Raw genomic sequence first — 16946 nt, 5'->3', positions numbered from 1 at the left:
ATCTCCCATTTGGAACATATTGGAAAAGTCAGCTAGGGGCTGCTGTAGCTGGAGTAAGGGATGAGCATAAGGTCAGGATGGGCAAACTGAAATCATTTTGTGTGGCTTCAGCCTCTCATAATTGGTGATCTGTAACTTTTTAAAGACCCATTCACCTAAGGCTTTTAAAACAGAATTTACTTCATGAGTTCAGAGAAGTGAAAGAAAACTCTAGTTCTTATGCATAGTAATTTGTCATAGGAAACAAATTTACATGAGCAAACATTTCTCAATTTATTGTTGCTGTCACTGTAGCTTTCATTCCAGAAACACTAATCTTCAGTTCTTCTGTTCTAAAATGAATACACTAAAAGTAATTCACTCTTATCTCCTCCAACTTTCATCCTTCCGTTCACTTAACCCTTTACTCTTAGGATTAAAGTTTTCACATATTTTAGGCATCTAAGCTAAGCTGTGTTTAGGCTTCCTCTACAGTTAGAGTAGAAAAGGTATTTAATCTCACCAAGTTCTATAAATTCGTGTCAAAACATGCTTATTTCTATTTATTGATTACCCAGAAAAGACCTACCTTTGTTATACAGCTACCTGACTTCAGTTACTGTTACTACAGGCCCTGATGACAGTTTCCTTTTCTCTCAAGTTTCTAGTTATGTTACCAATTTCCCTTATATCCAGTGTTTACCCAAGGTATCTTATTATTGTTTATTTATTGACTTTATTATTTTCCTTTAAATATCTCTTAAATGTTAAACAGGTTTTGTGCTGATATAAGTTAGAGTCCAGTGGTTAACCTTAGTTTTCAATTTATTTTTTAATTCCCAGCAGAAAGCTTATAAAAGCTCAATAGTAAGAATTCCAGTTTGTTTCCCCAGGTCATATCAGTAAGTTACTGATAATTTTTGTCACTATATTTTTTTAAAAGCATAACCATTTGTTCTTTTTATATCCATTTACCTGTCTCCTGAGGCTGCATATATTTTGATTCTATTTCTTGCCTTTAAAAGGCCACTAAGTTGCATGGAATTCACTGAAAGCGTTTAGTTGTGTGAAATACTGTATAAGTTGGTTATGTTGTTTTGTGACAATTTACTGTTTGCTATGCCTGACTTGGCTGTAAGATTGATGTGTACAAATGAGAATGAGCTCATTACTCTCATGGATATGGAACATCTGAGTAAGAAAGAAAATGACTCAAAAACAAAGAATGATTTCGTACTTCACCATTGTGACAGTGTGCAATTTGTATTTTGGGGATTTTGAATATCATCTTGTGTTTCTAGGACCCTGGTGTCTGTTCTTAAAGTTGTATGTTGTGAAGGAGTCTGTGTGTATTGCTGCAATGCTGCCCGAGTGATAAAATGAATGCATTTAGACTTTTGTCTCATTTATATTTATGTACAGTAATACATCTTTTTGATTTGGTGGTATTTTACACCAATCTTCCATTTTGCTGTTTAAAGCTAAGCAACAGCAGAAACTGAGCATGGAAAGTCAGAACCAGTGACTGTGCTAAGCATCTTTTAGTCAGGCTGTTCTGCCCAGTTACACCATATCTGATCACATCTGAGCCTGGTCTCTTTGTGTGCCATTCAGTTTTGAGCTCTTGTTGTCTTTTGTGTTCTATGTTTGCAGAAGAAACCATTTTATAAATGTACCTTTGGCTGCTGAGGGCAAAGTAGCAAAACTGCATGCAGATGTGATGTGTATTAAACTCCCACTAACTTGCCAAATTACTTTGAAGTCAAATTTTCAAGAGTCAGAGTTATTTTATGCTTTGATTATTTTTATCCAAGGATTATATGCTTCATTTTCTTTTTCCTTTGGGAATAGTTCTCTAGCTCTATTTCAGGCCAAGATTAGAAGAACAGCGGAGGGTTGATTCCTCCCTTCCTGCTCTCTTTACAGCTAATAAAGTATCTGCCTGCCCCACAAAATTGAGGCCATCCTATTCTGTAGCTTCTTAAGTAAGTGTGAGCTCAGGTGGAATTCCACAAATGGAATATATCCATTTATGACAAAATGTTGAAACCTCAATTTTGGAGCAGTTGCCACAGAATGTCATTGTGTTTACGTTTCTTTTGGGAAATTGGTTTACTTAAAATCTTGACTAAAGCAGCAGAATTTAAACAATTGCTTTATTTCCCACAACATTGGCTCGTTGACTTATTGGATGGCAGAACGAGATCTGGATATTTAAAGGCACTGAAGAAAAGATCCATCTTCTCAGAAGTGGGCTTTATTGTAGAGGGGATCTTTGGTTGACATATTGGCAACTTGTACTGCCCACTCTCATGAAGCTCTTGGAGGAGGTGAGGCATTTTCCAAGAGATTTTATTTTGTCCAAGCAGAAGTATTTAAAAGTAAAGCATGATATATTAGCATTGTTGATTGAAATTAATAAATAAAACAATTAACATTTCATACTTAGCCAAATTTGGTAACTTTTCTGGTATATTTGACTTTGAATTGTGCACTGTTCCAAATATTTTATATTTTCATTGTTTTTCTTGTCTGTCACTTTTACATCCACTTGCGATGTTTATCTTACTGCTTTGTTTTTAATGTACCCGAGGGAAAAATAAAGTAGGCTACTAGCCTTGCATTAAAAGCATGACTGATAGTTCTATTTAAGCTCACAAAACCTCAGAATGTTTTCAGAGATGCATCTGAAATTGGAGTTTGACAGCCCAACTGTAACTCATTCTCCAGGTACTGGTGAACTCTCAAGCCAGAATTTAATGATCCATATGTTTCTGCAGTTGAAACTACAATATTCAAGTACAGTAGTGGAAATTAAAGACTGAGTTTGAGCTTAATTTCTGCATATAATTGAATACTTTTTTTTTCATACTGGATTAAACCTTTAACCTATCAGGCTGAGAAGGAAATTTGCCAGGTGAAAGCAGTGTGGGTCACTGAGCAGCGCTGGGTTCATCTGTGTGGGAGAATACTTCCCTGGAGGCTAATCCAGTTCAGCTGAATGTGAACTGTCTGAGGACCATTGCAGACCTGATCTTTTGATCAAATTCTTTGGCCTTGCCCCCTGAAAAACAAATGTAGTTTGTACTCAGTATCAAAATACTATTACTCAATACAGAATACTAAAAGGAATAGTATGAGAGAAAATTAACTCCATATAGCAGGTGGAGCGCAAAGCCATAGTCCTATGGCTTACTGGCAGCGACGGTTCTGATTAGCCTACTGCACTGTTAGACCTGTACTAGTAAATAAGATGGATAAGGGCTTGTTTTGTGGCCCTAAAGGTGACTGGCACAGCATGGCTTGTGTCCATATGGCTAAACCTCCTCTCCTCTGCAAACAAACTGGCTGTATCTGTGCTGTCTATTTGGAACAGCCACGGCTTGAGTTGACCCCTGAACCATAGCCTGGTCATCGCCAGGGAGAGTGCTAGTGGGCAAGGGGTTGGAGCTCTGCTGGAGGCTGTGTTTGTTTAAATGCTGTGGATAATTATGGACAATGACTGACTTAGTGGCCTGTTCCTGCTGAGTTTACAAAGTTGGGTGTAGTAATAAACCCTGTTTAACAACCATGTTAGAATCTCTGTGATAAAATAGGCTAGTCACCTAAAGGTCAAGTTAGTAAGCCTACAAAGGAAAACTCCCCAAATTCTTCACAGAAGTGATTGGTGGTGTACAGATGAGGTTCAGTTAAGTGTTTCTTTCTATCTGTAAGCTTAATCCATTGTGTGGGACATCAGCCCCTTGATCAGAACAGAAACTTTATTAGTAACCGTGCTGTGTTTTGATGGTTCCTATGTACAGGTAGGTAGTGTCAGACAGGCGCTGTAGCACAGTCAGAGAATAGAGAGCACACACTCACTTGTGTCACTGAGCATTTCCAGCCTTTCTGCAGGCAGGCTGCGATGGAACTGAGTGTACAGAAGGCGTGCAAATCTACCCCTGTGTAGACAGGTGTAGCTTTAAGACCTTACTCTCTTTACTCTGGAACTGGTGTGTGAAAGGACTGTTACCCAAAAAGTTTAGTAGTTAGTGAATTTCTGAGAAGTTTCTCTTCCAGACACAACCTGCATGTCTGCTTTTGCAAGGAGCAGGTAGCTGATGGTTCCTTGCAGCTCCTGGCAAGCCCTGAAGCCTCACAGTAGCTGTTAGAGCTCATTTGATACATCTAAATCACAATGAAATGTCCAACTGATTATATTTGTAATGGAATTAGAAAAGCATCTGAATTTGTTAGTTTATATTTTTTTTTTTATATATCAAGGTGTATTTCATGCCTGCGTCTTACTACATTTGTTTGATAAACCTTTTAAACTCTTTGATGCTGCTTTTCTGTTGCCAGTTTGGAAGAAGCCCTGATATCACTTTATTGAAACAGAAATCGCAAAAATACAAGGAGTGACCATGTGTTAGATGATGGTCTTCCTTATACTGGATGATTTCCAGGCAACAGATTTATGCCAAATTATGCTGTTTTAATGATGAAAATACTAACATTTTCAGAAGAAATTACTTATTTCCAGGAAACACTCAGCTCCTGAAAGAAGCACCTGCATCTAGGTAAAAGCGATGTGCGAAGCTGTTAGGAGGGTAGGGCTTTTTTTCCTTTAAATCCGGCAGTGCTTGGTGGACAAGTTGCACATATGAATTCCAGTGTGCTTGTTGACTGCTTCAGCTTCTGCAGGTATCAGCTACAGCAGAGACAGAGGTAGCAGAGGGTGTTTGTACAAAGTGCTTCTTTACTAGAGTCCTCCAAGGTGAAGTTTGGAAGCCTCCATAGAGGCATTAAGCTTGGCAGAAAACCTACTGGGGCTAAGTTTAGGCTCTCTTTAGTAATGACAGATGGTAGAACTATTCAGGTTATTTGTTCACAGTTTACTGTCTAAAGACTGTGAGCGGTATATTTTGTTAAAAAAAAAAAAATGGGGGTCTGCGACAAAAAATGGAGAATGGAAGGGGGAGGGAAGGAGTGATAAGTAGGGGTACTACAGTGAGAGTGCCAGCTGGGAGGGAAGAGTGAGGGGCAAAGACACAATATCTGTTTAATAGAGATGGGAAGAATGTCTGTTTAACACAGTTGGGAATAGTAAGGTTCTTACAAGGATCCAGAGACTGAGGAACGTTGCTTCAGGCCAGGGAGGCACTAGAGACTGATGATCTAGAAAACAAGATTGGATAAAAGGGACAGTTGCTCCCTCAGTGTTATTTTTAAGGAAGTTCCGTAGCATCTTGCTAATCCTCAGTTTATTGATCTGAGAAACTGCGGCAATAACAAGTAAGGGGAGGTTGTAAGTTTAGGTGACTGCATCTCCATCCTTCCTCCTCATTCAATAACTTGAGTATTAAATTGTTCTCATTCCAGGCTGAGATGCTTATTTGGAAAGGGTTGTTTATAAAGATGGTGCGTGAACTGTCCCTTCTTCTCATGGAAGTAATTGTGTGTGGCTTATTGTTCCATCCTATACATAATGATACTATACATAAATATTATTTCTAGTGATGCTTGTGTAGATTTTTTTCCAGTCTAGCTCTTATCTTTTTTTTATTGAATGATGTCTTATTGTGTGACTGTTCTCGTTGATTTTACCAGAATTAGTCAGTTAAGAAGTATATACATGGGCCAAAGGGATTTGTTTCAGTTTTTCCAGAGTAAGTTTTTGTATTTCCTTATTGACAAAAGGACTTAGTTGCAAGATTGATTGCTATGGGGTTAGTACTGAAAATTTGGTCTCATTCTGAATATAGATCTCATTCTACCTCACAAATCTGTTGCTATTTAGAATTCTTATCCAAGTTAAAACAAAGGTTAGTGAAGGTGGAAAAATCAATCCTCCTCTTCTTGGACCTTCACTGGGCATTGTTTTTAATGGTTAATAACATTTCTTTTCTTTCCGTAGGCAATGTTCAGTCTCTGCATGGTTGAAAGCGAAGCTGATGAGGTGAATTTGCATGGTGTCACAAGCCTTGGTTTAAAACAAGCACTGGACTTTGCATATACTGGACAGGTATTGTACAGTTCTTCAAATTAAGACACACAAACAAAAGCAAACGGCAATAAAAACTGAAGATGACCTTTACAGAGGTACTAGAAATTATTTTTTTGTGCACTGCCCAGTAACAAGGTCTTTTAATTTAACAGATCCTACTTTTCATATATTGGTGTGTGTTTGGTTTTTGGTGGTGTTTGGTTTTTTTTTAAATTTTCTTTAGAGGGTTTGTCTAATAAAAACATTGTTTATATGCATTGTTGCCAGGTAGTGAACCATGTAGGACTTGTATGCCCCTTTTACGGTGGCCTGGCTGTTCATAAAAACTTAATGTGAGTTGATTCTGCAAGCTAAATTAAATGTAAAGAAAGGGAAAATACTCTCAGTATTTTCCTAATAATGAATACTTATAAACTTTGCTGTGTTTGATAACTTATATAATTGAAGGGAACAGTAGTCATCCCCTGGACGGATGCAGTCCAAGCATCTTATTAAATGCTTATAGGTACTATACATTTTAATTGTAACACTTTTTATGATAGCAGGTTATGTATCACGTTATGTTACTCCAGAAAATGCAGAGTGATGCTGCTCTTACCTCTGCCCCTCGCCGAAAAAAAAGACCTGCCATATCTCTGCAGTGCATGCTTGGACAGTGTATGACTGTGTCTCAGTTCAGAGTTCATGGATAGTGAGCTCAGAACACCCAGCTTTTTTTGCTTTGGACTCTAAGATTCTAGATAACCAAACTATTTCTGGACATATTGCTACAACAATTGAATTAATTTAATTATATTTGTTTATTACTTAATTTTGAAAAGGAAAGCTTAAATCCCTATTGCATTATCCTGGAAGAGTTTTGGGGTTGTACAAATTTAAGGCATCTTCTTCCATACTGTGGATTGAGTATATGGCCATAGGGTTTTTTTTGGTTTGTTTGTTTGTTTGTTTTTCAAAGGGAATTAAATAGAAATAAGGAAAGAAACTTTTAAAACCTGTTTTAAAGGAGTCTTTTTTTGTCACCAGCCCACACAACAGTTATACATTAGCATTGGCCTTAGAGATTAGCACTTGAAATTTCTGTGTGTCTGCTCTTATGGAAAGTATAACTTATGCAAAGATTTCTTTGATATAAATGAGACAGAGATTCTGTGCTATATTACTGAATTGGCTGAAGATCTCAGTACATTACTTGTCATTGGTATGCTTTTTGTTCTTTCAGTTGAAAGTTTTGATAGATAAAATTGAACGTTTCCTGTGCTGTTGAGCACTTGTATTATTTTAGTAATTTGAAACTATAGGTAAATTATTCTGAAGAGAGAACTCTTGTTGCTAAATGGGAGTATCTTTTGAGAAGATGGGTTGTAATTGATTTCTATTTTACCCATTCCATCTGCTGTGAATAAAGGTATACTCCCATATCTTTCAGCACAATTCAAAGTCTAAAAAAAGCTATGTAAAATATGTAGAGAACCTTGAAAGGATGGATTTAGCATTTATGTAAGCCTACAATCCACCCCACGTTGCTTCCAGGATAGTATCCTCAGCTCCCTAGTAAAATATGTGCCTTCTACCCTTGATCCTTTAGAGACTTCTGAGTCTTTCATTTTCAGGTATAATCTACTTGGAATAAATGAGTGGGCTTCTTGAGTTAAATATAGATGTGCATGTATGTACAGTTGCTCATATATATAAGTGATTATAAGGCAAAGTTTGCTGTCGCATCCATCAAATACACGAAGTGCTACTTTGAAGCACAGAGAAATGGGAAGGGTTCTGTAGGATTTCTCTTACAAAAATGCCTTTGAAGCATAACTCAGTGATATGAGCATCTGAGAATTAGCAGTGTCGAATTTTCCCTTTTTGTCCTTGAAATTCTTTTCTGGCACTGGGTTTATATGTATTGAGCGTTGCTTATGTACTGGCTCAGGCTGACAGAATCTGGGTGAATGTTTCAAGGTAGTGAGTGGGAGTAATCCACAAAGGCTATTAATGAATAACTGGATTACTGCATGCTTACATCAGAGAGAGTTCTGAAAACAGTCATCTTTACTTTGGTCTTCAAACATTTTCTAATTTTAAACCACAAACAAACAAAATATTTCTTACCAACCCAAAACTCACTTGTGCTAATAACAACCTTTTATTGCTCTGAAAATGTAGGTATCAAGACATAATCTGATGTGCCTTTTAAAAGTCGAAACCATGAACTTTTTTTCCGCTCTCTTTTGCTACCCCTCCCCCCCCCCCCCCCCCCCCTTTTTTTTTTTGGTTTGTTTGTTTAACCTGTTTGGCCAAAATGTTGGTCAAAAAAATTGCTGTTTCTTTAGGTAACACTGTGGAACTCACAACAGTGTAGGGACAATCCTAAGGTATCCATGTCTAAACAGATAAATATTTAGTTTCAGCTTTCTTCTCTTTATTTCTTTAACTTTACTAAATTTACATTCAGTTGGAAGTGTAGTAACTCAAATGTAACTTTCTGTGTAAAATAATATATTGGAGACATCTGGTGGAAATATGTAATATTGCATGATGGCAATATTTGATGCCTGCAGTTTTTGAAACTTTTCAAAACTAGGAAATTAAAATTTTGGCATGACATTGCAATCTGAAATTAAAGTAATTCTTGCTTCTTTTTTTTGTTGTGGTTTTTTTTTGTGTTGGTTTATTAAATATGCTTGCAGAGTTAACATACAAACTTCATCCTCCTGTCTACTGAGGCAGACAGTGCTTTATCCTAATTACTGCTGGAAATATTTTGCTTTTAAGGGAAGATCGGTTGCTCAATAGAAGACAGGATTGTTGTAAAACTCAATATCATAATTCAAACTGAATTAATCTATTACTATGGTCCCTAATCATCACAAAGAAAGAAATGTTTGAATAGAAATAAATAAAAACTAAGAAAGAGAACAGCAGCAGAATTTGCTTTTATTCTACGCATGAAGGCTCTCGGTAATCCTCTAATAATGAAATCCTTGGCAAAAAAAGTCTTAAATACATTTACTCTTGGCCGTAGGCATTTTACCCTGTAATCCTCATACAAAGAATTCAGAGATGCAACTCCCTTCCTGTTGTAGTTGACTCTTCCTATTGCAGCTGATGTATCCTTTCTTCATAAAAGGGCTTTTGGGTAATTTTCACTTTTACTTCACAGCTGGCAGCAATAAGGCCAGGCCAGAGTCTCAGGGACTACTCACCCCTCCTCCTCACAGGGGGATTTTACAAGTGTCAGGTGTGCAGTGGAAGGGAGATGGATGAAGTAAAATTGGTACAGGAACTGTATATTCTAGATTATTAATATAGAAAAACAGTTTTTCATGCAGAGTTTGGAGCTCACAATTTCTTCTGTCAGTCTTAACCACTGGGTTAGTGAGTTACAGGCACTGTTACTTGCTCTTTTTGACTTTTTTTTTTTGCTTTGAACTCTTTTGTTACCAAGAAACAGTCTCATTTGGAGGGATGGGATAGCCCCTCTATAGGCCACTGTATCTGGGTGGCAAGTCACTCATCATTACAAGAAAAGCTGCTTTTGATCAAAAGAAAACCTTTGGGCATTTGAAGTTACAGTGCTGAAAACAGGCTCTTATAAACTGTCAAGTGCTGTGAGACTAAAATGGTTTGAACTGCAACTTTGAGGCTCGTCATTTTAGATGAGGCTCTTGCATTCCTCCTCTACATAGGTCCAGCAAACTATATGATTTCTGTTGATCTCATATTTATGTAAAATCCAAGTGATACCATCATTTGAATCAGCTGACAGGCACTGAGATATAGTTTTAAGAAAGAAGAATTGTGCAAGAACACTGGATTTAATTTACTTTAGATGATTGCGATCCTAATTCAACAAAAATACGAATACATAGTGGGAGTCCTATGTATACTGAAATGCTTCGCTGACTTGGATCTTTCTTCTTTCTATATTATGTTCTATCATATGTCTTTAGTCTATGGTAATGAAAATATTTTGCCTTTAGATATAATTTTGAGGACCTCAAAAACATTCAAAAGCAAGTAATTTGCTGTCCTTACTTTGTTGTATCATAGACAGGAAGTTATTTTGGGAGAAAATAACTTTCCAAAGACAACAGCTTTATTAGGGCATAATTCCAAGTTCTCCTGACCAAGTCCTGTTTTCCAAACTGGCTAGTCTCTCTTTTCTTTTTCTAAACCGTAATATTTTGTGTCTGTATGAATAGAAATGAAGTTGTCGTCTTAAAAATACAAAATTCTTCTCAATTGTCAAAGATCAAAAGAGTCAGTAAGCAGCCCTTATATAAGAGATGTTTTATGTTCAGCTCTTTCTCCAAAAGTAAATTTTGGGGTAACTCTCCAAAAGCAAATTTGTGAGTAAGTCATCCTGTGGTATCTTCTTAGCCTGAGATTAACACAGCCTTACACCCTGCCTATAGAACGTTGAAATGTTTCCTTTTCATGAAAGCCACAAAGTAAGTTGCATTTATAATGAATCAAAAATAGGCTTTAAACTTTTTCGGTTTCTTAGCATATTTAACAGATTGTCTTTTACTCAAAAAATGCTAACATACCATCAGTCTTTAATAAAGGGAATATCAATATAATATTCCAGTTACAAATCTAGAATTTCATGGTAGCGCCTGATATATTGTTATTTCTTGTGCTTGGGTTGCTCTCAGTATTACTTTAAAGCATTATCAATGTGAATCCTATTTAACTGCTGCCTTTATTTACTAACTTTATTTTGTATTTATTTAGTTAAAAAACCTGTCATCCTGTAACAGCTATTATAACTTTACCAAAGAGGTTTCATGAACTGGTAGTGGTACCATCTGGTGATTTTTTTTCAAATTCATGCACACAAATCTATGGTTAGTTATAATATCTTACAGCTCCTTTATGAAATTGTTCTTTCGGCTTAGTTATTTCTTTAACAAAAAATACGAAAGAGTGAAAGGTCTTCTCAAGTAATAAAGAAATAGTTGAAGTAAATATTTTGAAGTACAACTATTTCTCCTGATAATTGCTTTGATTCCTTTATAGAATATTGGCTTTCACCTCTCATCATATCTCCCCCCTGTTTGATGGTGACAGTTTTTATAGTGATCAACCTGTATTTCATCTGCCATTTTCAGTTAAGACTGAGGGGAGACAGCTATCAATGTCTTAGCACCGCTTGTTCTGTTAATCCTTTCTAGCTCACTTGTGGATGAGGTGTATTGCAAAGCTCTATTGTGATGATTGATTTTTTTGGGTAAGTGACCTCCTGCGTCCTGTGTGTAGCAGTTCCACTGGTTGCCTTTTGATTAAAATTAATTGGTTAAACTGCCTAGTGTCCTTAGCAAAAATCACTTCAACTATCCTTGTTCTTTTCTACCGGGAACAACATGCCAAGGTCATGGAAAACTGATTACAGCAGGACTATGTCTTGCTTTAAATACTTGGCATCATTTTAAAATGCAATTTCAAAGCCAAAAATAAAAATTTGATACTTAGTTTTGGACACATCCTTTTTTACTTTGATCAGGAGGATAATCTTGTTTCTGTGCCTAGCAGTAGGTTACAGCTACTAGGTGTTAGGTTCACAGTTCAACTGCAGATTGCCCAGAAGGCTGAGAATAACACAGAGCTTAATTAACTCAGTTTATGCACTTTATTCCAGAGAAGTGTATCATGTTATTTGCTCTGGATCGGTATCAAGCTATGGACAAGACAGCTTTTCTAGAGCTGAAAGTAATCAAAGTAATGAAATGTCTTCCCAAAAAATAGTGAATTTGCTTGGAGGCTTACTTTAAATAATGGTATTTACTTATAATACTGATTTCATAATGGTATGAAGTTGCATCAGGGGAAGTTCAGGCTGGGTGTTAAGAAAAGGCTTTTCACTGAGGGTGGTCAGAGGGAAGTGGTCACAGCACCAAGCCTGTCAGAGTATAAGAAGCATCTGGATGATGCTCTTAGTCATATAGTTTAGTTTTAGGTAGTCCTGTGAGAAGCAGGGACTTGGACACTCCTTACAGGTACCTTCCAACTTGAGATACTTTATGATTCTATGATTTATATGCTGTGCATTTAACAGATACTTTCATTTAGTTTTCTGGAAAAATATTTTTGCATCCATCACAGAAATGCTGATCATGATGCCTTCTGGCATTGGCTAATGAGACATCTGCATTTTGTAACTATCTGATGTTAGGTGCCAGGGCTTTGGGCAGTTGCCTGCAGTGGACTAGAACATTCTTTCCCTGCTCACACTTTTTTGAAGCAGCAGTTCTTAACCTGCAAGATGCTCAGGATTCAACTGAAGCACAAATTAACAGGGAGATAGGCAGAAGTGTTAACTGGCTGCGAATGAAATGCAGTCTAAATTGCTCTAAAAAAAAAAAAGTTAGATTTTTGATTGCTCTCAAGCACACAGAATGGTCTCCAGAGGGGAAAAACAAGTGGTTCTTTTGTTAGATGCCTGTCTCATTTGAAATGTGGATCTCTGCAAGTGGAGTCAAGAAGGAATTTTGCATTAAACTGGCAGGATTTTTAGGGTTTCTTTGTTTTGTTTTCTATGTTAAATTCCATATGGTTTACTTTCTAGAGTTTTCTGACATGGCATTATATATTTTCTTACTGTTATAGCATAATGCTGGTTTATTTTTAATGTATATCATACCACCACTACACTTATTCCATGGCCCCATAAACAGCTGTATGGAAATGAGAAGGAAATGCAGGGGTATAAATGAGTAGCTGGAAAGAAGGTGATAGAAGTGCATCCTCAATCTCTCCATGTTTGTCTGGGCATGCAGTTTAGCTCCCTGGGCCTAAAGTAGCTTTAGTTTAGTGTCTTTAAAAGTGTCTGGATGAAATATAATGGCCTGCAATATACAGGGAATAGATTAAACGATCTAATTGTTCTTTTGAGTTATAAACCTCATGAGGATCCGTAGATGTGAGTTAATCTGGACCTTGCCTTCCCTCTTGGGCTGTAAGTTTTTGTTGTGAAGGACAGTTCAAGGAGTTTCCTCCTCACTCTGTTTTGTCCATTTACTGCCCTCTTTATTATGACCATTCAATTCTTGTGTTGGCCTGTACTGGTTGGTTTGTTGTAGGGGGGTGGGAGGCATTGAACGAGTAGGAGGATGTTCTCAGTCTGGGCAGTGTGGAGGTGAGGCATGAGTAGTTGTCCTTGAGAAAGGATGGTAGAAAGCATATCTCATATGCTGCTCCTGGCCCAAGAATCTGTAGCTGCTAATTCCTCTGTGTTGCCAAGAAGTCTCCTAAAGGAAACTGGTTGAAGGGAGAGGCAAGATGTGTGATCCCAGTTAATCTTTTCCAGGTTTACCCAGAGCCCTAAGATGTGATGGGTTGGAGGGGATGCAGGGTGAGTTGGGAAAGGAATAGGGAAATCTTAGGGGAAGGGGGAATGAATTCCAGTTTTAGAACTGCTGCCCAGAGGGCGGGTGTACAGTGGGGTGTTCAGGGCCATGTGTATCTGTGACCATGGGGCTGATTATAGAATTCCCTTTTCTGCCGCAGAAGCTCAGGTTTAATTTACAAAAGCTTCTAATTCTAGTATCTGCAGAGCATCTTTCCTCAATATATCAATGAAGCAGAAATGGATGCATTTCCATATATATTTAAATTATATATCTAAGAAATTGTGTAATCTGCCTTTCTGGACTTTGTGGACTCAGCATGCTGTTGCAAAGAAACACCAGATTTTTGCATCCATTTTATCCTTTGGCCTGTGAATCTGACCACAAAAGGGGGTGAACTGGATTGAGCGCATGCTCTCTCTGAAGGGTTTGTGGGATGATGGAGGATGGAATGGCTGCCTTGAAGAACAGGGTACCTGTTTGAAAACAGTCATTGTTGGGGAGGAGAAAAATAGCTTTGACAAAGGAAATCAGTTTGAAAATGAGCAGTACGTGAAACCTGGAGGCTTGGGAAAGTAAATTACTCAGGCTTTCTGTAATATCTGCCCATTATATACGGGGAGGACATGATTAAGCTGGTTTTCCCGGGTAGCATCGTGGGCCAGAGAAAAGCTGACAACGTAATGAAAATTAACCTTCAGAAATAAGGGTCGAATAGAGGATTGATGGTAAGATGCAGCCAGGTGCAATACCTGAATATAAAAATAGCACAGAAATCAGTCTTAAGGTAGCATGTGTCACACACAGACATTTCCTTCACTGGTGAAGATTGCACAGTTTGTCTGAAGTCAATGGTTCCAAATTACTCCAAGTTACTACCCTGATAATTATGCCTTGTGACCCTTGAGTTGAGGATGAAGTGGGGAAAAGGATGAATCTTCTGTCTTTAGTTTTCACACTTTTAATTTTTGATGAATTTTGAAGGTGTGAATCCAAAGTAGATCTTGGTTTCCCTCTCCTTAATTTTCAATAAACATCACTCTGAAGACAGAGCTATTGTTTTGAGGGTTAGACAAACAGAGGACAGTCAGTCCGTGTGTGTACTTATGGTGTGCATATGGTGGTCTTTGTGTGCATTTACTTTTAGGATTCAGCTGGATAGCCTATATAGCATATAAACATCTATGCTTGTAATGAATAAAAATCAAGTAATTGTATTAATGTATAGAAGTTAAGAGGTGTGGAATAATTGTGAAATACCCTAGTTTCAGTAGAAGGAAGGCTTGCAATATTTTCTTTCTGCTTTATTTACAGCTCTCTTGTGGGTTTCCCCAGCATGCAGTTTGCTGATGGTAAACATTTAGCATAGTTGAATTAGGGTTTTTGCCTATATCCAAATGAGTATTGGATAAAAATTTAGGTAGTTCCATTTAAGGCAAAGTCTTGGGAAGAGACAAAATAGACTTTCCTCAGTTATACTCTCCTTTGTGTTTCCCAAGATTTTATCTCAGCAGAATAAATCTTGTATGGTATAGGAAAGCTGTAAGAAATGGAAAAAGATGTAAAGAATGTCAGCCGCCTTGACATGAACTTTTGTTGCTGACTTTGTGCAAAGCACCTCTAGGTACTAACCAGTCACCCTGCTTGACTCGTCTTACTTATTATCTCATAATGCTACTAGTATTGTTTGTAAATGGATTGCTGTAGCTTTAAAATACATTAATATTATCACAGTTAAATATAGTTTGTCAATGCCTACAAGGTAGTAATCTGCTTATGGTTCTGATTCTCTTAATGGTGTGTCTTTAACAATGCTAAGCTGGTGGCTGGCACTTAGTAAGTAATATGACATCAGATGACAACTTCCTCAGCACGAATGATGTCTGAATAACAAACACTGCAAGGTCTAAACCAGCTTGTTTTGTCAGTCTGACCTTGAGCTCTCACTGGAAAATATTTGTTAGTTCTGCTTTTTTTTTTTTTTTTTCCCCTCCTTTTTTTCCCAGTGTATCTATTTGAGATATTTTTGTAACTGAAATCCTTCCTAGCTTTCCATTGAACTACCTCTCGTCATATATAGCAACCTCATTAGCACGAGCCTAAAACCTAGATTGTGCTGGGCCTGATTCTCATTTACATTAAGATCTTTACATGTCTTTCTGGCTAGATAAAGAACTTTTAAACAGTATGCAAATTACATATATGTTCACTTAAAACCTAGCGTGAATATATATAGTGATTTGCACAAGCTTTAAGCATGTCATACACTGACAGAACTCAATGTAAATGAGCTCTTGATATAAGCAAGGATCAACCCCCTTCTCTCCTGTTCTTAACATATCCATTATGTTGGAGATAATTTGTAGGTTTGCTTGAGGAAAAGCATAGATGCTTTTTCATTTCCCTCAAAAACAGTTTAACTGCAAAAGATGCAGATGAGTGTCTTTCCTTTTGTTTGCCATCCTCCTTATTCCACTGCCTTTGAGACATAAAAATGATGCTGTGAGATAAAACTAAATTGGTGGGCAAAAGAAAAAGGATCTGAAAAAAGCTTTACTTCCCTGTGGAGCAGTGAGAGACTGACCTCATGTGGTGTGAAACCAAAGTTGCCAGGGGAAATACAACAAGGGTAAAACTTGGAATAAACTGAGTATCTTTACAAATTAACTTTTCTCATGCATTTCTGATTTTTTTTTTAATGTTGCACGACTTATATTTAAAGAATATTATTTTGCATAGCTTGTAATGGGATTGCTGATAAGAAGTTGACCAGTGTCTGTATTCCCAGTCTTTTTTGTGTCCTGAAAGGGATCTTCTAAGAAGCTGACCCCAAGACAGCAGGCTAGGAGCTGAGGCCCAATTATCCTGACTGCTGCCTGTGTGTGATTTTAATTGAAATGAGTAGGAGTTTCGTGTGAGCAAGTGACAGAATAATCAGTCTTGGTTTCTTAGTCCTTTCTGGCACTTCCCCAGCAGCATGCTCACCCTGTGCCTTCACAGCCTTACTCTGTAGAATGAAGACAGTGGTTAAGAAAATTATGAAGTGGTACCATGCAGAATGCGAAGGGTGTTCCTAGCCTGTATGTTTTTTACAAGCATTAATAATATTAATAGTAGAGACTTCTGAGTCAATTCTGTTGGCCTGATTCATCAGTATATATGGAAGTATCCAGGCATCTGGATAACAAAAGAAGGTTCTGTTATTTTGAAAAGTCACATTTTAAAATAAATATATTTAGTTTTAAAGGATTTAGGGGGTAATGTGGATTACGGACTCTCATAGGAAGATCTGCTTAAAAAGAATTAGGGAAATTCAGGTGAACTTCTAAAAACTCTGTCCCCATCCTGCGAAGACTTTTCTATATGCTTAATTGTACTCTTTCTATGCTTTATGTTGACTTAAATGCCTGAAATAGCAAAGGCCTTTATTACTTTCTACAAGTACTTAGAGTTCTACATGACAAACCTTCCATTTTCTTTTTTACAGATCCTCTTGGAGCCAGGGGTAATACAGGATGTCCTAGCAGCTGGGAGTCATTTGCAGCTACTGGAGCTTCTCAGTTTATGTTCTCACTATCTCATTCAGGTGAGGCTTCTCTGGTTACTATCAGCCATTTCTGTTTGGTAAGCTT

General features: G+C 37.3%; 1 protein-coding gene across 5 annotated transcripts in view; it reads left to right on the top strand.

The window, feature by feature from the left end:
- The window catches only part of KLHL32 (kelch like family member 32), a 136302-nt gene that overhangs the window by 53761 nt on the left and 65595 nt on the right, over positions 1-16946 (top strand). For all 5 annotated transcript variants that reach the window (XM_080389048.1, XM_080389046.1, XM_080389045.1 and 2 more), the window contains 2 exons: positions 5876-5983; positions 16802-16900. In XM_080389048.1, the coding sequence (XP_080245174.1) occupies positions 5876-5983; positions 16802-16900 (207 nt within the window). The remainder of the gene's footprint in view (positions 1-5875; positions 5984-16801; positions 16901-16946) is intronic.

This window comes from Falco punctatus, assembly GCF_963210335.1.
Source record: "Falco punctatus genome assembly, chromosome: 5".
Lineage (NCBI taxonomy): Eukaryota > Metazoa > Chordata > Aves > Falconiformes > Falconidae > Falco > Falco punctatus.
This window is presented reverse-complemented; position numbering and strand designations above follow the sequence as displayed.